General features: G+C 36.7%; 3 protein-coding genes across 7 annotated transcripts in view; 2 read left to right on the top strand and 1 right to left on the bottom strand.

The window, feature by feature from the left end:
- The first annotated feature begins 716 nt into the window (after nt 1–716).
- TTR (transthyretin) lies at nt 717–8,701 on the top strand. Its single transcript, XM_010201648.2, has 4 exons — nt 717–785; nt 1,565–1,704; nt 6,642–6,777; nt 8,594–8,701. The coding sequence occupies exons 1-4, from the start codon at nt 717–719 to the stop codon at nt 8,699–8,701; spliced, it is 453 nt and encodes a 150-aa protein (XP_010199950.1).
- Nucleotides 8,702–11,109: 2,408 nt separating this feature from the next.
- LOC104557426 (transthyretin) lies at nt 11,110–16,517 on the top strand. 2 transcript variants are annotated; one of them, XM_061995606.1, is made up of 4 exons: nt 11,110–11,189; nt 12,139–12,267; nt 14,771–14,906; nt 16,410–16,517. In XM_061995606.1, exons 1-4 carry the CDS (start codon nt 11,110–11,112, stop codon nt 16,515–16,517), a joined length of 453 nt encoding a protein of 150 aa, XP_061851590.1. The 2 variants fall into 2 exon arrangements, with proteins under 2 accessions (XP_061851590.1, XP_010199949.1); XM_010201647.2 differs by having other exon boundaries at nt 11,110–11,178; nt 12,137–12,267.
- A 654-nt stretch (nt 16,518–17,171) lies between these two features.
- The window catches only part of B4GALT6 (beta-1,4-galactosyltransferase 6), a 37,467-nt gene continuing 31,019 nt past the window's right edge, over nt 17,172–23,619 (bottom strand). For 3 of the 4 annotated variants that reach the window (XM_061994858.1, XM_061994860.1, XM_061994861.1), the window contains 3 exons: nt 23,490–23,612; nt 22,529–22,630; nt 17,788–21,303 (listed from right to left, as the gene is read on the bottom strand). In XM_061994858.1, coding sequence (XP_061850842.1) covers nt 21,156–21,303; nt 22,529–22,630; nt 23,490–23,612 — 373 coding nt within the window. In that variant the 3' untranslated portion in view covers nt 17,788–21,155. Of the gene's footprint in view, nt 17,247–17,787; nt 21,304–22,528; nt 22,631–23,489; nt 23,613–23,619 lie in introns of those variants that run through there. The other variant, XM_061994859.1, reaches the window with a different exon arrangement.

Genomic DNA, 23,619 nt, shown 5'->3' on the forward strand with positions numbered 1-23,619 from the left:
CAGTTCTCTGAAACAGGATAGATCTCTCTAAGTCTCTTGCCAGTGACAAAGAGGAAACTTCAACATCTACCTGAAGGTCAGGCAAGATGACTCTTTAGGAACTTCTGATGAGAGGCAGATGTTATCAGATCCTATCTAAATTAGCTTTTGAAAAGAAACATTTTGCCTTTTGCACAATCAAGGGAACTGATTGGGAGTCTATCTCCCAGCATGGACCACTGCTTGAGTCAGAATGAACAATGAACAAATTTCATTGCCCATATACTGAGTCTGCATCTGTATGTGGGAACTGTTCTTCAGAAAGCACTGAACACATTGAGAAAGAAACATGGAGCAGGTGCAGAGAAATCATTGGGGCAGTATCATGCACAACCTGAGCGCAAGGTAAAGATCTCTGGGCAAACAAAGGTCATTTGCATTATTTTGTGGAGGGTTTTCTACGAGTCTAATCTCCTCAGGCAAGGGTCATGTTTGTGTCCATTACTTATTCTCTTTGCTCTAGTGATCCTGTAGTCCTTCCATTGACTTCAATGGCAGTACTATTCATGGACTGACTCTAGGATTGGACTGTTTACTAAGCAAATAATCAGAATCAGCAGATTTGGAGTCATATGGGCACCCAATAAGCAGCCTGTTTTGTTGTCGGATTGGCTATAAAATCCCAAATCCTCTCAGCCCCTAGCTGCTGGCACCAAGGCTCACTAAGAACACACAGAATGGCCTTTCACTCTGTGCTCTTCATTTTCTTAGCAGCATTGGTATTCTCCTCTGAAGCCGCACCACTGGTGAGTCTCCTTTTATTCAAACTCAACCATCACAAGAACGATAATCTAGATTTTCTAGATGACTAGCATCCTTCTCACTAATGAAATTCTGTAACCATTAGGCTTTGCTGGAATATTGTTTTACTACCAGTTTTTAAGTAGCTTCTTTAGAATTCTTGATTTTTTTTTTTTCCATTTGTCCATCTATTTTAGGACCTTGTGAAAGGGTCAGGGATCTAGGAGGTGTGACCTTTTATTTCTGTCTGATATTGTCAGTTTGTGACTCACATCCTCTGTTTTCAATAGAGGTAGTTTTACCTTCTTCACCAAGCAAGTGCTTCTCTAAAGGACTAAAAAAGTAATTTTAAGTATGACTAAGGATTACTTATAGTATAATGAAGCTTAAGAAACAAATACTCTTTCAGCCCTAGGGATGTCATTGGTATTTCTTTGTTGGCTAACATACTCTGCCTGCACTTACAAAAATTTACTATTTTCTTATTGTGACTTCAGCAAAAAAGGCACACTTCGTATGATTTTCCCAGGGCTATGTGCAACTCTAAATATTTACTAAGCAATCTGGTGTGTGTTGGGGTGTACGTAATAAAGCTATCAGTATCAAGCTATACAATACTCTGCTTTAAGAAATAGATGTTTGCAAACCAGCTTTAAATATCCCTTGGCAAAAACTTACTTTTAAGTCAACGCTAATTCTGCCGTAAGAATCCATTTTTCTTTAGAAGAAGGTTTTTGCAGGACTGGTGAACAGCTCCTGTACAACTTCTCCTGCTTTCTCCAAGGTCACTCATGGCTCTGTTGATTCCAAATGCCCTCTCATGGTGAAAGTGCTGGATGCAGTCAGAGGAAGTCCTGCAGTTAACGTAGCTGTGAAAGTCTATAAAAAGGCTGCAGATGGAAGCTGGCAGGACTTTGCTACCGGGTAAGTTATATGGTCTTATGGACCAAGTTTCAGGGTGCCTCAGGCAAACAGTTGAGAAATTAAGGGAACAGAGCTGTGATTAAAAAAAGCAGTATGTTTTCTAGCACATCCCACTAGCATTCTTGTAATCACGTGAATTTTTGTCTAAAATCTATCAGATTCAAGTGCATATTTACCCATGACTGAAATACATGCTAATTGCAAAAATGTGTTGAGATGCTCATCTTATACTTGTAAGGGAATAGGTTTAATAATTAATTTTTCCTTTCTATAAAAACAAAGAAAAAATGCAAAGCCTATGTACTAAAATTTTATAAGTCATTCACACTAACCTACTGTCTTCACATGCAATGGATATAGAGCTTTATTTGCAGCAGCCACACAGAAAATCCTCTCTGTAAGCTTTGTCTGCACACATGCAAGTAATAAGCACATTATTCTCCTGTGTTACCAACTTGTTGGTTGGAAGAAACTCCTTGACTAGAAAGTTTTGAAAGAAATCCACTGAAACATAACACAGAAACACAACCTCAGCATTTCTTTGTGGTCATTTCTACATATCTGTATGGCTTTTGCTAGAATAACACCTTAGTACTCAAGAAAGCATTCTCAAAACATCACTGAGGGGCAAGCAATACTGCTATCTGTATTCAGAGGAATAGAGTTTACTAAAATTCAAGTAGGTGAGATATTCAGGCATTTCACTTTCACTGTAACAACTCACTGAATCAGATTTTTAAGTAAGTCAAGAGAAATCTTTAGTAACAGCACGATATTTAAGCACGTCAAGCACAATCATGGACAGGAACCACCAGAGTATCCAATTGTCTCTTTACTAGGATTTTTATAACACATTTTACATAAAAGCTGCAGAAAAAAAACATAAACAAACAGAGGGAAAGAGACTCTCAAAGAGAGAGATGCCTTCCTCTCCAGCTGAAGGGTTTCTTTTTATAAAAACAAAAAACACTTTTCCCCACTGAAAAGGAACAAGAAAGCTTAGGAGACTGAAGGAGAAACAAACACATCCACTTCCAAATGGTGTGTTAATCTAGTAACACACGACTCTTAGAATGGATTTATGTACTTTAACAAACAGAGAAACCTCATGGAAAACAACATATTGATTTAAAGGAAAGCAGAGACAAGGATAATGTCTTGTCCTTAGTGCGTATTTGTTTGGAAACCCAGACTACTTAGAATGTTTCATCAAATGCTCCTGAACATAATACAAAATAAAATTTACAGAGGAGCAAGACAAATGCAGTATCAGTTGAATGCCATCAGTTTTGGGACATAACTATTTTCTTGTTCAGTTTGCAGTTTGTCCAAGGAAACAAATCCCACAGTTCTTAGCCAACTTTGACACTTTAGGTCAGTACATCCCTGAGAAATTCAAATCACTTCTTCTAAAACAGAGATTCAGATTAACTGTAGGACAGTGAGAAGCATTTTGCTGTGGGAAGGCAGTGGAGGAACATTAAACTACATATTTTTACTATAAGTAAGGATTGTGACATCTCCTTTGACTTGCATCTTAATCAAGTGTGCTTTCAGCAATACTATTGACTTGACTTGATGCCACCTGTTTGAACTGGGTTTATCATATGTGGTTGCAATTTTTTTTCCTTTTAGGAGTTTCCCAGTGTTAAATCAGATGAAAATCTGAGTGACATCAAGGAACATAATCTATAACTACTCCACTCAGGATAATAATATTTTTAAGCTACAGTACCTAGAGGAGATGAATATAGAAAAGTTACATTTAATACAAATGTCTTAAAAGGGGTTTTGAATTTTTTTCCCTTTTTTGTTTGCTTTTACTTCTTTGCTAATACATTTTAGGGAACTAAGCAAATGTACCTAGCAACTCATACATTTGCAGTATTAGTATTTAAAAGCTAAGAAGGAAGTTAGCAGAGCAGCAGATGACTTTCAGAGGTTTATTTCAAAATTAGTCTAGCCAAATATATGCAGGAACAGATAACAGGTTGAGATGCACTCTGAGAAAGGCTTTAGGGCACAGAGAGATGGGAAACGTGATTTGGGTTCTATATGCTTTCCTCCCATGACTAGTTTTGACCTTCTCACTCCTCACATGTTTTAGGAAATATAGGTCTTATCACATAGTTTCAGAGTTGTAGTCATCAAATGCTGTTCCTCCCATAACCTAGGTTATAAATCATAAGAACAAAACAAAATATGCCAAAAAAACAAACAAACTGAACCAAGACTGCAGCACATTTCAAGCGGTTTTCCCCAATCACTTTTTTTTTTTACTCCAAAAATAGTAATTCATGATGCTGCGGTATTTCTTCAGCAGCCTGCCTCTGAGGGCAGAGCTTGTCTCAGTGCAGTATGTGTCCCAGTAGTTCATAAATGTCATTGCACAGACAGCGTAGATTCATCCTGGTCACAATATACAACTAAGGTCCAGACAGTGAAAAGGAGATTCAAGATTGCAGCCTAGGCTGTAGCCATAGTAACTAAAACCATAGCTTGTAAATTTTTTTTGCTGGAAAAGCATAGCTTTTTCAACTTAACTGTCCATCTTAGAGAAACTGCTGACAATCCACATCCTGTTAAGAACAAGTAACTGCATTGTATATATTCCACCACTCAAACAGAAATACAAGTGCTCTTCAGAAGGAATCACTTGTAGCATTTTGCTACAAGGGCATCCTCTGCCTGAATCCCATGCTGTCCTGGTGGCTGTCAATGCAGCAGTAATACTGCAGGGTTTGCTTGTGAGACTACTTGCATTGAATGTCTACTACTTAATAACTAAAGTCAAGAAAGTGCCATTTATTCCTGGTAGTGGGTGAGAATCTTCAAGTGAACTCGTTCCTGGTTTCCCAGCTGTTCTGGATAGTTAACATTTGCCACTCTGGGAAAGCACCATTCATCCTGCCTCCACTCTTTTCTCAAACTAAAACTTACTTGTTTACCTGAACAAAGACTTTGAGGTAGACACCATTTTTCCTTTGAATTGGTTTGTGTCTAAAGTACTGAACTTACAAGCAGGTGTATGTGAATTCCTAACTTGCACTCTGAACACTTCTGTAGGATCTCAGCAATTCTGTTTCGTGTTTTCATTGCCAATGAATTCTTCATCCTTTTACCTATTGCCTTGCTTTAAGGCAATATAGGTTAAGTCAAGAAGCACAATTAAAAAGAAAACAGATGCTTACACTTCACAAATTGCCTGTGGGCCATGTCTCTCATAGCATTTGGATTCTTGGCAGCTTTCGTCTACCCTGTATACAGTTTATTTCACTTGTATTGGACCAGTGAGACTTGTCAGTCTTGAAAGTGCTAAGCTTTCAATATAAGAAAACCTGAAAATTAGCATGCAATTTTCAATTCCGTTACTTCTTAATTTAAGCAGAAGCTCTAGGTCTACTGAGATGATCAGGGGACTGGAATATCTCTCTTATGAGGAAAGGCTGTGGGACCTGGGGCTGTTTAGTCTGGAGAAGAGACTAAGGGGGAAACTCATCAACACTTATAAGTACCTAAAGGGCAGATGCCAAGAGGATGGGGCAAGTCTTACTTCTGCAGTGTCCAGTGATAGGACAAAGGGCAACAGATGTAAGCTGGAACACAGGAAGTGTGTTCACTTGAACACAAGTGAAAATTTCTTTTCTGTAAGGGTGAGGGAGCCCTGGCACAGGCTGCCCAGGGAGGCTGTGCAGTCTCCTTTTCCGGAGGTTTCCAAACCCACTTAAACATGTTTCTCTGTGACCTGATGGAGGCGAATGTGCTTTAGCAGGATGATCTCTAGAGAACCTTTCCAGCTCCTACCATTCTGTAATTCTCTCTCATTCTGACTTTTTTCATTCACCATCATTAAACAAAGATGACAAAGAAGATGAAGAATGAGGCAGCAGCCAAGAAATAAAAGCTGCAATAGAACTGTGTCTGACAAGCAGCATGGCACTGCTTTCTCCCCTCCTTCTCCTCCTCCTCAGTCTTTCCTGCTTTCTCCCTAGTCAGCTATTCCTTGACAGAACATGAGAAACTTCTGCTAGTTCTTCAAGTCAATGCTTTCTAAATTTTCCTTCAAATACATAATGTGGTTATGAAGTGCTATAAATATCAAACAAGTATTCTCAGCAGAAACAAAAAAAAAAGCTTAAAAAAATCAGAAATAAAAGGAGGAAAAAATGGATATATGGTGTTTAGGAGCTAAGTATGCAAATATTTAAACAGCTGTCACACAAAGCTTTCCCCTTTTCAAATAGTCAATGCCAGCTGTATTTTCTTCCTGCTTTTGGATGTCATTCACTCATAGGTTTTTTTGTTATGAGCCGAGCACATCATCTCTGAGCTGGAAATTCCTATTGCTCATTTACACAGCACCCTGGATAAGAAGCCCCTGCTCTTTGACCAAGGCATTATAATTCAAATTAATAAAATCTTGTGATGATAAATTGTTTTTTCAAGACACTACCCTCAAGTTCACATCACTGCACAGGGGTAAGACCTATAGCCTCAGTGACAATAACTAGAGAACAAAATAATCTTCCACTAAAACCTCTTCGCTAATTTTAATTTGAGCTTTGGTGACTTGCCTTTCATCATTACAATCCTTTTTCTAAGTCACTAACACTTGGTTCTAGAGGGCACCTGGTACAAGTTAAATACGATATTAAAAAAGGGGCCTCAACTATAATTGCTGCTGTAGCAACAGAAATAAAAAAGCCAGTCAGCTTTGACTTTCAATGTATATGGATGAGTTGGTAGCAAGGACAGGCTCCGAAACATGGTTACAAATACTACGTAGAGAGGAGGGAATTATTTCAGATTATTAGAAGTCATTCAGTGTAGAATTTGGCTGTGCAGCACCTCTGATATTTAGTATTTCACATCAATGATTTCTGCTTAGCATCTAAATGACAGTATAAAATATTTATGTAGCTATCTTACTATTACAGGAAAACCACAGAGTATGGGGAGATCCATGAGCTCACAACAGAAGAACAGTTTGTAGAAGGAATATATAAGGTTGAGTTTGACACCAGCTCCTACTGGAAGAGACTTGGTCTTTCTCCATTCCATGAATACGCTGATGTAAGTATTTGCAAATATATCTAATAGCCTATGTACTGTGTAGTGGCATCAGCTGGAAAGGACAAAACCAGACTTTTAATACTGAAGGGACAGCATCATCCAGTGAAGCAGTTCACTGCCACATAATATTGGGCAAATAAAGGCAGTATATAGCTGGCTAAGCTAAAGGAACTAGCCAGCTTCTGGAACTGTGCTTCTTCATGTTTTCAGTCCAGTAGAGACCTTCGTTCAAAAAAGAGATACATTATTTAAAAAAACAGAAAAAAACAGTCCTTTTTTAATTGTTGTTAAAGGAATCTAGGGATTTGGAAAGCCTAGTTTTACGGGAAATAAGCTGTTCTTTAAATCAGAAGTATTTCCTTCATATTCCCTTCCAACCCTACCATTCTATGACTCTATGACCTGAAAAATTCCTTAATTGTAATACAACTTGTAATTACCAGAACAATGATTTCTGACATCTTTGATGTTAAAAAAAAAAAAAAGTTCAGTACTGAAGCATGCAATATGGGGGAAAAAAGCATAAAAATGTAAACAAATAACCATAGTGGGAAAGGAAAAGTTGGTTGTTTCATTGGTACTCAGATTTCATAAGCATGCCGATAATATAATCACGTATTGTGCCTCGCTTCGTTTTCAGCCCTGCACTGATTTATGTTGTGCTCCATTGTACTAAATTTACTTCACACTTCCAAAAAAAATTTGTTTAAATTCTTCAGGCTTAATCTGCCATTAAATTTAACTTTCCCCAAATTAAGTAGTATGGAGTGGCTACAGGTTGGGTGGCAGAACTTTTTAAACCACAAATTTACAAAGCTCTATGGAAGGCTAAAACATATAACTGAGGACCATGTCCATAAAAGTCTTAGTTACAGCTTGGGTCATTCAGGTCAAATAAACAATCCTTAAAAATATTCCCTAACCATTCAGATGTCTGAAAGTTGCTCAGGGCTATTGAAGAGCTTCACTCCAAAAAGTGCCTAAAAGCACCTGGCTGAGACTGTTCCAGACAGGCTGCTGAAATTTTCCTATGATGTAATAACCTACAGGTCAACAAACTAGCCTGAGAAGTGGGCAGTTCCATGACTGTGTACAAGGTAACTGAAGTCTGCAGTTCTCTTGACACAGCAGCTTAGACCTTGTCATGACCAGAACACAGGAGGGAGCTTTCCAGTTTTGTTTTCTGAACTGCATCACAGTTCAGAAAACAGATCAAATATTAGACTAAAGAGAGCCAAAGAAAGTAGGAACTTAGCTGAGGTGACTACACTTTCTTGGGAACTCCCAAGTTCTAGAGTCCACTTTGGAGAGCGGCAAGTTTGAATGACCTTAGGACAAAGGTCTCTCCTTGTTCTGCAAAGTCTAGCCACGCAGTTCTTAATGCAAGAACTGACCAGCTCTGTTGAAAAGAAGAAAGCAGCTGTGTGCTCCAACTTCCTACCTTGCTTGGACACTTCAAAGAGGCTGTATTTAAGTCCACTAGATGGGATTTGACCTCTGTCTTTCTTATTGGTCACTTGAGATACCTTCCTCATCCTCCCATTCCAAATCACAAACTAGTTTGCCTGACTCAAGTGTAGGCATCTCCACACAGTTTCACCAGAACTAAGGCTCTTTGTGGACCTTTGTCCCAGTCCAGTCTTCAGCAAGCACCACAAAGTAATGGGGAGCATTATCTATCAGAAAGGCAAATCATTAATTGATCAGGATTGGCAAAATATTCTACAGAGGAAATGGAGCATGCTCCCTAATTCTTAATAAGGTAGTTTCAAATGTACATTGCTCTAATCATGATTACAAAATTTCTCTTTTCCAGGTGGTGTTCACTGCTAATGATTCTGGTCATCGCCACTATACCATTGCCGCTCTCCTCAGTCCCTTCTCTTATTCAACCACTGCTGTTGTCACTGAACCCCAGGAATAAACATGTACTGTCATTACACGAACACCCTCCTCTGCTAGAACTATCATAGGCTTTTAGAAGCATTTTTTTCCTACTGCTAATGTGTAACTTTTTGCTAAGTTAGGGTTTTTTCCATTTTGTAATCTGGCAAACTTCATTTAAGTCAATAAAATGTTACTACTTTAAAACAATTTTGATTCTATTGATGACATCTAATTATGTTCTAAGGTGTTAGGATTTGCGTCCAAGTGCAAAAGACGTGGCACTTGATTTGGTTCTGTTATCTTTCCCCACTACCTTAAAAAAGTCTTCAAAAAAACCCTTAAAATGCATTGGCTCAAAATAAGGAAGTTACAGAATTGCATTACCTTAAATCTGACCTAACACATGTACTAAAAACAAGAAAGTCATACATGCAACTTAATTTACAAGCAGAAGAGATGGGCCCACTACCAAGTAGGTCACAAAGTAAACAGGAGAAATTCTGAACAGCTATCAGCAGAACAAACAATGTAGAACGGCTGTTGAAATACATATATCGAGAGAGCTAAAATCTGTGTACCTTTTCTTAAAACTTCAGGTAAACCCAAACACTGTCATTTCAAGAGGAAAGTTTGGAACAGGCTGCCCAGGGAGGTTGTGGAGTCTCTTTCTCCAGAGGTCTTCAAGACCCATCTACACGCAGTCCTGTGCAACCTGGTCTAGGTGAACCTGCTTCTGCAGGGCGGTTGGACAAGATGATCTCTAAAGGTCCCTTTGAATGCCTACCATTCTGTGATTCTATGATAATCAAGCTAGGAAGTTCAGAAGTAACTGCAATTAGCAACATTTTAAACAACTTTGATCTTTAACCCAGCTGACTACTGCATTCACGTGCATTCCAATTAAATCTTTAATAAGTCAAATCTCTAGCCATCATTTAAAAAAAAAGTCCTAACATAGAAGCATCACCTTAACAGTCTCTTTCTATTTTTAGAAACAGGAAAAGGTAAGCTGATTCAAACATTGTTGTTGAAAAACTGTCCAAGTACTTTGAGCTCTTTTGCAGGGATTCCTGTGGACTAATAGCTTGTTGCATTTAAAATATCCTCAAGCAGTGGAATTGGATTTTCTTAACAGGATTAGAGAAACTGCAGAGATAGGTACTGAAACCATGCCTTTCACAAATCATCAACACTCATCTGCCACTGACCTTGGAGTTTATCTCTACATCCCAAGCCTGCTAGGATGACTGCATACCAAGTGAATTCACAAGTTACAAAAGCTTGCCTTTAAAGTTTCGCTATTTGGTTATGATTTCTGGACACTTCAGTAGTTACACAATTGTTGTAAACAGTGCCAATAGTTTCAAAACAGCACCCATCTTAAAGCATGGAGATGTCATGGCATCCTGCTACTCCTGGAGCTTGAAAACCAGTAGGTTTGATTTGCAGTGGGTTGTGCCCAGCCATCAAAGTAGAACAAAAATTTGTTGACACAAATGTAGTCACTAAAAAGAAAAAACAAACCTAAAAACTTCTCTATACATAGTCACTCATTTGATTACAGGACACCCACCTGGACACGTTCCTGTGCAACCTGATCTAGGTGAACCTGTTTCTGCAGGGGGGGGTTGGACTAGATGATCTCTAGAGGTCCATTCCATGATTCTATGAAATCCAGTAAGAGAGTGGATGTACTTGTGTTTAGCCAAAGACCAGAAAGACATAGTTTAATTGCCAGGAGTAACATTTCCCTGAAATGAAACAGATGCTTCTAGGGGGAGTTGACTTGCAGTTGAACAGGGTAAGTCCTGAACTTGTACTGAATCTAAGGGACAAGTGATAGGACTTAAGATATTGCTTAACTGTGCATCAGAAATGGGTATGTAGGTATCTGGTTATCATGCTGGAAAACAAAACCAACTTACATTTTCCTCCAGGGGAATGCAAACAATAACTAGATAGCCCACACGTTTTCCACTGACCTTTTATCAGAGGTGGGAGGAAGGCCACCACAGAGAGAAATCCCTTAATATATAAACATGGGCTAGTCAATTAAGACAAGCCTCCGTCACAAAGAAATTGTCACTGAAACAGAAATTTCCAAGTTGATGACAAATTTCTAGTTCTCTCAACTATGATATCTATAAAGCACTATTCCTCAACAAGGTGAAAAACAGAAGAGAAACTGTTTCCAAGAAAATATTGGCAATATTAACAACATTTCCACAGGCAATGATATGAGAGATTTATTTTTGCAGGCAAGGTTCATGTTTGTATGAGTTACTTATTTTCTCACTGTTTACTAAGTAAACAGAATGAACTGGCATGCTGAAAGTCGTATGGGTTTTTTGGTAAGTAGCCTCAGTGAAGAGGCCTTGATATAAAAATCACAGATTCCACCAGTTTCTACTTGCTGACAGCTGAGACTTTCCAGTGGCAGGCAAAATGGCTTTTCGTTCTGTATTTCTTGTTTCCTTAGCTGGCCTGGCATTGCTCTCCGAAGCTGCACCACCGGTAAGTTTCTCTGGATTGAGGTCTCTCATACTGATGTAGTCCCAGTTGCTTTTTTTTTTTTTTTAAAGAGAAAACCAACCACTCAAAACTTTAATATAAGTGACAAATAGAATACTCCATTTCATTGCAATTACTTTTGATTTTATGGTTATGTATTGACTCTAGCTCTCTTTTGCTGCTCCTTTTCTGGTCCTTCTACTTTTCTAGTGATTAGTGAGAGGGCTTTCTAGTTAGAGAAACAGCACTTGTCATTAGACTCATTGAGCACTTGAAAAACAATGGTAAGGTCAGAAAGGAAAAAAAAAAAAAAAATTCACCTTACAGCCTTGGGTCTGTAAAAAGGAACTACTAGCCCTTATAACAGAATGAAAAAATTGGTCTTGTGAGGGATTTTGTTTCCTGTTGCGTGATCCATGCTGGAGGAATGCCTTCTCTGCTTTACCCACTAGAGTTCTATCCCATGCAAACAAGAAGGGATCTCAGCACTCACTAATGTAAACAAAGAACAGCACCAAATCCAGGATCCTGCTTCCAGAAGGCTCATATATTCCAGCAAAGCAAGACAGAGGCAGATGCTTCGGCCTGAAATTCTCCTTGTGTCTCTTTCTCCCCCTATTTATTCTTCCTCTCAAGCTCTAATCTTTGGGAAGATGAATAGCTGAGCAATCTTTGTGAGAAAGCAGACTTTCATGGAGCTCCCAGGGTGTAAAAGCCAGGAAAATAGGTGTTGGCACTAAAGAGCTCCCTTCGTCAATGCCTCAAAAGAAACATTAGTGAAGGGCTTCTGCATTCCAGAAAGGGGGTCTGAGGAACTAGGACATACAGGCAGTACATAGTGATCTTCTTGAGGAAAATATGGTATATTCTGTAGATCTAAAGAGTAAAACTCCTTACTGCTTTATTATGCACCATGACTTAACTTTCCTACAACATAAAAATTCTCTCTTCCTATCCAAAGGACTCTGCTGACTCCAAGAACCCCGTTTCTATAAAAATTCTGGATTCAGTCCAAGGAAGTCCAGCTCCAAATGTTCCAGTTAAGTTATATAAAGAAGCTGCAGATGGATCTTGGGAACTGTTAAGTTCAAAGTAAGTCATACCAAAATAATGAGTAAAAGAAGGAAAAGGCAATTGGAAGAGGACAAATAGCTGAAAAATCAGTTTCTCTTAACAAGTCTTTTTACTCAGAGGAAAGATAACATATTATTGAATGAATCTGCAGCACAGTCTTTTAACTGTACTACAATTTCAACTATGAAAATGGTTTTATGTTTTATAGTGAGCACAAGTAAGTATTTTAAAACTATCCTTTAATTCAATCATCACTTCTCTTCAATTTCATTACAAAGGATTACATTACATTTAAGTAACTCAGCAATGAACTGCTGCATTGTTATCAGAAAAATCAGGAAGACTCTTAGTTCATTTGCAACTAAGACTGCAGTTGAGAATCCTATCTTTATGAGCCATTTCCCTTCTTTCTAAGTGGGTTTTTGTTTCAAAAAGAGAACACACCACTGTTTTGAACATATATCACATGATATTTCACAGCCTTCTTTGCTTCAAGAAACAGGAACTAGCCAAGAGGAAAAAATCTTGGGATAAAGCTTTCTCACCTCCTCCCCCCTCAGAGAATTAACTACATCTATAATAAGAAAAAGAATCTCCCAGATATTTATATGTTGCCACATCTTTGAAAAAAAATACATAATTGTAGAATTTTAAATGTAATTACTTTTGTTTTTAAATTGCCCTCAATTTTAGTGTCCATGAATAATCCAAAATCTCAAAAGCAACTTTTACTTAAAGTATAATCTTAAGTGAAACTGAAAAGATTCTTATGAGGTACAGAATGGACAGTCTTTATTCAACAAGCAACAACCCACTTCCATACTTACCTCTTTTAAATAGTTGCAGTTTCACCTAAGACCTTTCCAAGTCCATTAAGAGTCTATTCTACCTAAAAAAGTGAGACAGGGCTCATAAGGGCTAAAGCTGACAAAAAATGCACGATTTCGTTAGTGGGATCTCAGACTCAGATGACTTTCTGTACAGTCCATGACAGTGGGCTGGCAGAAGCAACAGTGCTCTTACATATGTCCTCAAATAATATAGCTACCATGAAGGTCACGCATATTTGTACAAGGTGGGAAAGAACAATTTATTCACACTGTCCTACTTAAAATTGCCTCCCACCTCTGAAGTCAGAAGATAGCTTCACACATATTCTGTCACTGGAAATGTTTTACATTTTCAATTAAGAGGGTGTTCAGTTTACCTTCAAACCTGAGTTTAGAGGCTTCATATAAAGATATTTGGCTGAACAGCTGGATGTTGACTGAAGTCTTCAAAACACAAAATTTGAAACAAAGTAACCTTTAGATGAGGTATGCAGAAGCTGTGCTAATACTAAGTCAACCTCTCCAGCCTCGTTAATTTGTAAATAATGGAATGTTAGCAAGAGATTCTGAAATAACACCTTGCGCTTAGATATCTTTGGTTTTGGCTGAGAAAGCTTATTAGAAAAATGAACAGTTATGTAGCAGTGATCAATCTAGAAAACATAGAAAAAAAGATATGTGAATGGATAAAAAAAAATGTGACAACTCCAGAGTGTAAGGTACAAATGGTGTTCTGAAACTTCATAGTTCTAAGATATATTAAAGCATGAATCCCAAGTAGTGCACTGGACAATGAAAAACACTTTCTCTGAATGCTGTTTGAATAAAGCATGTTCAGAAAAAGATTTGTCAGCTTGAATACAAAACAGTGATTTGTAACTAGTACAAACAGGCAGTATTAGCATTGGGTTCTGCCAATAACCTCCTCAATCAAAAACCTAGTATTACATAACATTTCACAGAAACAGGTTGCAATCAAGACACAGGTTTGAGAGTCAGTCCTAAATTGTTCTGGAGCCCTAAACTGGTTGTGTTCAAAGACGTACAATTTCAAGCCAGTACTATTGCCTCAGATAGCACTGACAGCATCTTCAAATCAAACAAAACCATCTGTCTGTTGAGGATGGAAAACCAACTGGTCAATACAGACAATTGGAAATTCCATAAGCTACACTGTTGGCCAATTTGCAGTTATTTCAAACAGCAGAAATCAAATTTTAAACAGTCAACTCTAAAACATGTTCATACTGACAGACCAACCCCATATATTTAAATAAGAAAGAAAACTATGGAAAAATCAAGAGAATTGACCCTACTTACACAGTAAGCACATCATAGTTTCCATATTGGTTACAGTAGTGAAGTTCTCCCCTCTGAGTGGGTTCATCTAATTAACTCCAAGACTCTGCCAAGAGTCTATGAACAATAATGCCAGCTTTTGGCTCACCCCCAAACCATGCAGAGTAGTGACATGGCAGGCAGCCATCTGCTGTGGCAACTGTGGAAGGAGCAAATGTCAAGATAAGCTCTGAAACATCCATAATACAGATGGACGTAAGCCATTCCAGATCAACAGAAGTATTCATCACATTATTTAAGCTACACAACATCACTCATTCAATTACTAAGAACCACACTTTTCTCAGGCTTTTAACCAAAATATAAAAGCGCATTCTTCTGCCATCACACAGACAAACCAATGACAACGGAGAGCTCCATGAGCTCACAACTAAAGAACAATTTTCAGCAGGGGTATACAAAATCGAGCTTGACACAGCCTCTTACTGGAAGAGACTTGGCTTGAATCCTTTCCATCACCACGCTGATGTAAGTATTCATTTCTCCTGTACTCCTGTTACAAAGAGTAAGGATACTTTATATATCTAGCCTTCAATTACTAATTGAAACCTTTGTATCCATGTACTAATAAGTGAACCTAGTTACTAGCTTCCCCATAACTCCCAATAAACTAAGATCTTATACATTATGAAGAGGTTTTCCATCCTTCTACCTCTACTTAGGCCTGGGATTCTTTCTGTGACTATTTCTAGACACCTGAGGGAGAACAACAGGTGGAGTACTCTGTTAAGTCGCTTGGGAAAAGGAATATTTTTCCAATTTGTATTCAGTATTATTTACAGCTGCAGAATTTACAAGATAATAAAGTATAAACTGTCCTCTGGATGCTTGTATCCTCAGTTTACAACAGGGGGAAAAACTGTGTATCAAGCCTTTTTAGTTTGCATGGGACAGATAAACCGGTTAGAAGAAGGTTGTCCAAACCAGGTACCAAGTGAGGCCAGCTGAAGGGCTGGGGACTCCTTGGGGCTGTCTCCTTCCCCTCCAGTCTGACTTCTCAGTAGCAGCAGCAGTCCTGTATTAATAGCTTCCTGGACTGTGAAAGATCAGTGAGCATCATCAGCTGTACAATTTGCAACTGCTGCTCAAATAGCCGTTCCTCATCTCCTTGGAGAAAAAGTCCCAAATACCTGGGTTAAATTTTGATTCTGCATCCCTGAAATGGATGAGATGACACGAGTTTAATCCAGAGTGCAAGATCAGTCTTTCTTAAAAATAAGCCTCAGTAGGGATCACATTTTGCTCAGTTTACTAGTTGTTCCATATGCATATTTTTTATTAATGTTGAAATGAGCACATGCTATGCATCACAGAATGTTATTAAACTCTATTTTAAAAGTTGACACCCGTCATCTTGTAACACAAAATAATCTGATATGTAGAAGAAGAAATCGAAGGACAGACACGAGCTGATGAGGGAAGAAGTTAAAAAGGCTGTTGTAAATCATTTATATGTAAGGTCACCATCACATTGTGGCCAAAGGACTAATGCAGTTCTCTCTACTAGATATGCAAGTAGTATTGAAGAAATACTGCTCTTGAAGAAATAATGCTTCATATTTTGTCCTGATGATAGTTACCATACCGCTGTGTTTAATTCTGTTCCTCAAAGTCCAGGACTTCTTAAGAGCAATAAAAATATTCAAATATTTTTTCTTTTCAATAAAGACAATCAATGGGGTTCAAGGTAGATCTTCAATAAGGAAGATTGTCAGTTATGAGTACCAAACAAGGAAGGTCTAATTTGGGTAATAAATATATTTGATAACATTTTAAATAATGTGACATGTATGCTTTTTAACAAGGGGTATTTAACCAGTAGAAAAAACTGTGACAGACAGTCACAGATCATCACAAGAGAAGATATTTAAAAGTTTCATGGAAGGTTACATAAAATGATCCAAATAGTTCCATCTAGGCTCCTATCTACAGATCACTTCTCATTTGTCTTTTACTTTTTTTTTCTTCCAGGTGGTGTTCTCAGCTAATGATGCTGGTTATCGACATTACTCCATTGCTGTTTTCCTCAGTCCCTTTTCTTACTCAACTTCAGCAGTAGTTAGTGAACCAGTGGAATAGAAGCTGACATTTAAGCATGAAAATTCATATGTGTAAGTTAAAATTTCCATAAATGACAATTAGTTTCTGACTGCATCAACAGCTTTAGATTTCATAGTAAATCACTAACAGTCAAGCTTTTTATTCACTTTGTCAACTTTAGGAAGAATATGTATCGACTTTGTTTTCAAATACTCTTCTGAATAAAAGTATTTCTGTGGTCTGCAAGTACTGCTCTCCAATAAAAGTTTAAGGTTTGGAACACTAAGCTTAGAAAAAAATGCATAAAAAGTCCACTACTGAGATTCTGAGAATAAACCAGTCTTCCATGAAGTTAATAAAACTACAGTCCTTCTTGCAAAGGAAGTGAACAAAATATATCTGAAAGGTGCCTTGTGAAAAGCACATAAGTGTTGGATTGCAATTTACTATCATCTACATGTTATTAGTGAAGTCCACAACACATGAAGTCCTATGGGACTACTACCCAAAGCCCCACCCTAATCACCTGATAAACCTGCCTCTCAATTTTGATTTTTAAGATCTAGAAGCAAAAGCACCTTAAAAGATGACAGCAAGGTAGAATAGCATTTAAGGATGCTACACATACCTGCAGAAAAGTATATCCGTCAAATATACTTGAAGTTTATCCATGTATTTTCATAAAATTCTGCAAAGATCTTTGTCCCCAGTTGAAGTACTCCCCAAAATTACTTGCATACCTCTAGCCATCAGAAATTTTTGTAATAGCTGTAAGATACAAATAAAAATAAGAAGGATAACTGATTATTTTGAGAAAACCAGTTCCCTATTTAAAGCCAGGAGAAATATACAGATAAATCCTTCTATTCCCCATATTGCAGTCCATATATAAGGAAGATTACTCCTAAACAGAAATAAGTAGAGAAGAGCCATCAGGGGATTCAATAGACTAGCAACCCTACCTTGGAAAAGTGTGCAAAAACATTGAGTCATTCAGCCTAGTAAAACCAAAATCGGAAAGCATATAAACACCAATAAAGGGAAAATGATTTGTTAGCCCAAGGCTTGATCCCATCACAGCCTAACCTGATGTATTTGCTGGTCAAGTATCCATTCTTTTGTTGTTACTTTGAGAAACTGAGCCCTAGAAAAATGAGCATTTTGTCTATAAACAAGGAAGATGATGTTCTCCACAGAACCTCAGAATAAACAAACCAACACAATCTTTAGAACATTGTATTTCATAAAAGACAATGATAAAAAAGTACAAACATTTTAATGAACAACAAAAACCCAAAAACTATGGTAGTACACAGGAAATTCCCAGCGTTTGTTTCAGTGCATTTTTCATTAAGCCTATTTTACATACCTCTACAAATAAAATTATCTTAAGTACACTTTCTCTTGCAATGCGATGGATGCTTTTAGTATTTTTACATAACTGGATCATTAGTAACCCACTACAACGCAGCCATCAGTAAACATAACAATAGAAAAATAGACTGGCAAGATCCAACAAAAATGACATTTTGCACTTGCTTCTCAATATATTGTTTATAGGAAAATGGATTTTGTATTCTACATTTTATATTCTCCTACTTAACTTTGAAATACAGCAATTGGGCTTAAGAGTTTGTTAGCATATCAACCAGAGTCCAGTGTCAAAATTTCTGTAATTACTTGTCAATCTGCAAGACCTTCAGAATCTTGTAAAGTACTCCCTCTTTCTTCTTCCTCCACATTCACTCCTTGAAGACATCCTTAATTTGCTCTGTCAGCAATACAAAAGCCAATATGATTGACTTTTCTCAACATTTTACAAGAAATATGAAAATACCAAAAGGAATGTGCACAACTCTTAGATCTGCATCGCATTTATTTTGATTGAAGGCACTGTCTATGTTAAAATTCACTACAGAATAGTACTGAGTTCAAGCAGGTAGTATACAAACTCTATTTTGATGTAATTTAAGATGGTAACTTTTAGAACTTCCCAACAAAGGGATAAAAGGTATTTAGAGAAGAGTGTTGGTTAACAATGAGGAAATTAACATCCATCACTTTGGGGCACCAAAATGTAAACTTTAAGAATTCAGCTATATGTCATAATTCATTCACATACTGTTTTAAGTCACTTTGTTTTTTTAAGACCATACATGACTTATCACTTAGAGCTGTAAAGTTATACTATTTCAGTCACAATATATGTATAATATATGCATGTATATATGTATGAAATATATGTATATATGTATCAGAATGTTTTAAATTGCACATTAAATTTCACGGAATGCCTAACAAATGGGCACAAAAGCATGCTTCAGGAAACAGTGCAGACCTACGGTATCAAAAGATGTCTCACAATCATAGGTGTTAAATTGTAGGTGAACTTGTGCTGAAAACCAGGAATCACTTCAAAATTACATCAGGGATTTAAGAATTTATTCAACAGTTCTTAAAGAATTGTATTAGCCTGCTATGAAATTAGACTAACTTTATTTTGAAGATATAGTTGTTTATACAGTGTAATAATTATCTCTCCTTTATCCATATGCTTCAGGATATTCTATACACTCAGTTATGGAAAAATATATCAGTAGGTGATCAAACCACTTAAGCATGCTTTTGAAGGATATTTTGTTCACTTTACACTTGCTTTTTGTTATTTTCATTGCATTACAGCACTCCTAAAGCATATTAGATTAACCAGTAGATTTTAAAGGTTTAAAATATGCCCTACTATTGTTGTCAACTACTTAAATGAAATCACTACAATTCTACTAAATATTTGGGATGCCTACAACTAAGTTTATAACTTTACCGAGGAATGGCTAAGGGCAAAATTTGCTGCTGGGACATCAAAGAAATGAAAGGTGTTCATGGCAAACAAACTCAAATACACAAAGCACCACATCATCTGTGGCAGCAATTCAGGAAACCAACACACAGTAACGAGTTAAAGTTAGTATTCTTTGTCAACACTCTTACAGAACACTCCACGGATAAACAACCCTTATTACATACTGCTTTCCATTCTTCATGGGAGCAGAAGTCAGTCTTTGGTTCCTAAAGAGTTGAGTAACTGTGACAAACAAAACAATTTAGTAGATCTTGGTCAACATTGTTGCATTAACACAGAAAATAACTGATCCAGTACTTTTCCTTTGTATTAACAACGGACGTAAAAAAAAATTAGGAAAATATAAGAATGCTTATCACTGGAATACTTTTAGGTGGCACAACATTACAAGCAAACAATTACAAACAGAAAATAAGGAGATACGTTTCTCATTATAAGCCAAGGAAAGAGGCTTGTTACTCATACATATAAGATCACAAAAATAGAGAAACAGACAGGGCCAGTCCTTAGGGGGACTGCACAACCTCAATCTCATTGAAAGTCATTGACTTGAGGATGCTTAGTGCATCATAGAAGCACTCAGCACTCTACCAGAACAGGCCCTTAAATAGCTATATTGATTAATATATCAGGAGTGGAATTTTAAAAAGCACTTGGGATTGGCCTGCTTTCAGTTCTGTTTATGCCATCGCCATCACCATCACCAGTGGGACATTTTGACCAAAATCCCATACTGCGAGCATTAGAAATATTAGAACTATATTTTATTATTTTCATTAAAAAAAAATCTAACTTTAATACTCTTCCAGTAAAGACACATTTTTGGCTCTTCTGATTTTGAAGTAATAAAAGTGCTGTTTACTAGGATTTTTTTTAAAAGAACAATACCAAAAGACTATGCACCCAGACACATTGTTTTAGGCATTAAGATCCCTGACATTGACACCAGTGGCACACTTGGAAACAGAGTTCCTGCAGATCAAAATACGCAACAACTGCAAGATTTTCCGTAATACACATGCAATATGCATATAAACAGGATTTAGATGGCAGGCAGGAGATAATACAATTGTGCTGGCAATAAATAAAATTAAAAGCTTTCTTTCTACCAAATTCATATATGAAATTGGTTTTTCTATATAGATATGCAGGAGGCCCAGAGCTCAAAACTAGTATAACAGTTTACAGTCATAGCTGGCCAACAATTGCTATTTCCTTCATTTCACATAAGGTATAACCTTTTTTTTTTAAGCATACTTACATTTTATACTTGTCCTTTCATGCTAATAAAAACATTTGTATAGAATTCAAATGAGAACACACTCAAATAACATACCAAAGCATAATATACTGAGCAATTTAAAAGCAATGTACACACATTAATTTACATCACATATTTACAAGACACATTTTAAAAAGAAACAGAAACATTCATTTAAATAGGAGGGAGGGGCAGTTTAGTATAAAAAAAAGTGGAAGCCAAGGCCTCTGTCCCTACTTCCACAGAAGCTTCAAGTCCGTTTTCTGCAGTTTTCTTAGTTGAGTTGTTAAGATAAAGAATATGAAGAATGAAGGCTTGAACAGTAGTATCATGCTGTAAACATCTGAGTGGTAGCTGCTGGCTTTTCTTTCAGAACAAAATGCATGGTATATACAATCACTTAACTTCTCATCCCAAATGCATTATCAAATGGTCAAAAATCTCTAATTCTGCGCTCCTGTTTATAGTTTTCGGTTTGTCCTGTTTTACAGTGTCTATTAGTAGCTTCCAGTGTTAAAAGCTTCTTCTGCTAGGATAGCTTGTCATTCCACCTCCATCAATAGTCTCTAACAGGAGCAAGTTCTGGTATGAGATTAACAGTTATATTTTTATACAATCTACTGACAAGTATTTTAGGAGTATATATTAAATTGTTCAATCCATCAATATACTGACGTTCTCTGGAATACCTCAGAAGTTTGTATCTGCAGAGGGAGTTGGAAGAAGAAAATGTGAGAAAGATTTGCAAGAAATAATTCAATTGATGTTAGACGTGATACTGGAATAGTTCATTTTAAAATACATTTTCAATTTTAAAACTACATATCAGCACCTTGAAATCACCAAATTACCTACCTGAGCTTTAAAAGCAAACCACTTTCTGCTTTTTTTAATACACTTAGATGTTCACATAACCTAAGAACAATAACCTAACACTAAGAATAACTGACAAAGGCAGCATTTCATACATGTACTATTTATGGTCCCAAACTCAAACGATTTTTTCAATTTCATGTTCTTTGGTTACAAAGCTCAAAGAAGATTTATAAAACTTCCTTGTTTGTGATTATACGTTTAAATGTCTGCATTGTTTTCAATTTCATTCTTAAGGCTCCTGCATCTGCAAACATCTGAATTTGAGGTTATTGAAAACCCAGTTCCCCTCCCCAAGATTAATGAGATACATTTTAAAAGTTTAATATCACATATTTAGTCATGTGTACTGTACATGGCTATTTAAAAATCATGAATAAAGCTGCAAACGAAGATGTTCTCAGAAATAGACAACCATTGATAATTGAATTGAACAGTATTTCTAAACATCTGAAAACACATACCATAAACCCCTTTATTTTGCATTTCACATGCTAATTTTTAGGTATAGCTCATCTGCTGCATTGTGGGTGCTATTTCAGTCTAGGGCAGTCAGAACCTATGGGCCAGTTAAAACGTTTTGCAGCTTCGTAGGAAGAGAAATGAATCTCCAAAGAAAATAAAGGAAATGAGACCTGTATCTCAGTGAAGAATAAAATACAATGGAAGAAATCAGTCCTTGAGCACTTTTAAAGCCTGTTTTCACACAAAAATCATTGCTTCTACCTGTACTGCTTCCTTCTGTAAAATATCCAACTTAACCAGCTTTAGGAATGCTGTCAGCACTAAGATCCGAAGTATTAAGGAACCTTAACATTCTGCATCAAATATTATGACAATAACATTCTGAGACACAAGCTTAGTTTCTCACAGTCAAACAAGAAACATCTGGCCATCAAACATAACATATTTAGGAAAATACAAGTTTTAACACTAAAGAGGGAACAACATTAATAAACATCGACTGCTGATTTGTACATGTGGAAGATCTGTGGATGTGTAAGAAAAAAATCTTTTATCTTGAGCTAGAGTATTTGAACAGTTCTGTTTTCTTACCGTCCTAAAAACTGGACTTCACCTCTGTGATGATGAGGAATGGATTTGTACTTGCCTAAATCTCCCTCTGGCCTTGTTACATTGAATCCAGCATAGTGAACCCTGAAATGTAATACATTTATATTCTATGAAGAATATTAAAAAGATGTTTTTACAAGTTACAATAAAAGTCAAAAATATGTATCAAGTCTTTTAAAGATTTGCATTCACTGACATTTTCTCCCTAAAAAATCCAAAACACTTACCCAACATTTAAAAAAAATCTCAAACCTGCAAACCCAATAAAATGTTAAAGTATATTAATTTTGTATTTAGTATTTCCTGCTTTTCTTTTAAAGCACAACAGCATAAAAATAGTAAAGAAAAAGACTGAAAACATACTAACTCTTCTTTTAAAATATATCTCTGTATATACACTCATGCAGACACTGTTTCAACAGCTGATCTGCAACATATTACACCTATTTACTGTGAGCAGTAATACAGCTAGCATTGTTGTCCACTGTCCAATTTGTGACTATCAATACAGTCCTCTATCAATATAGTCTCAAATTAACCTCTTTCAAACATTCCTAAGATATGAAAGACATAAACTCATGCTTACTCTACATGTCTATGGCATGGTATTCCATGCTAGCAGCAAGAGAGATGTAAATTAAAATGCAACACAGAGAAGGAATTAAACTAAATAAGCTTAATACTGTTTTATATTATTCTGTTATTTGTTACTAGACCACTTAAAAGCCTGTTAGCTGCCTGTAGGCCAAGAAGAAAAAAAACACCATACTTATGTCTTCTAATGATATGTTCTGACATTTCTAAAGTGAACTCTTTAGAATTTGTTCATTTGAAACAGATTAAAAAAAAAAAAGGTGACAACTGACAGAAAAAACTCTCATGTTTGCACTCAAAGGATAGATACCACAAAACAATAAGAAAGTCATAAGCACTGGACAGTCACCTGTTCCAAAGATCATCATCTTCTCCACCCCATCCCCAAAAGGCATTTGGAAACCCATTGATCTTCTTGAATTGTTCCACTGTCAGGCCACTTACACCACCAAAGAACTCATTGTATGGAAGACTGAAAA

The sequence above is a fragment of the Colius striatus genome, chromosome 4 (genome assembly GCF_028858725.1).
Source record: "Colius striatus isolate bColStr4 chromosome 4, bColStr4.1.hap1, whole genome shotgun sequence".
Taxonomy (NCBI): Eukaryota; Metazoa; Chordata; class Aves; order Coliiformes; family Coliidae; genus Colius; species Colius striatus.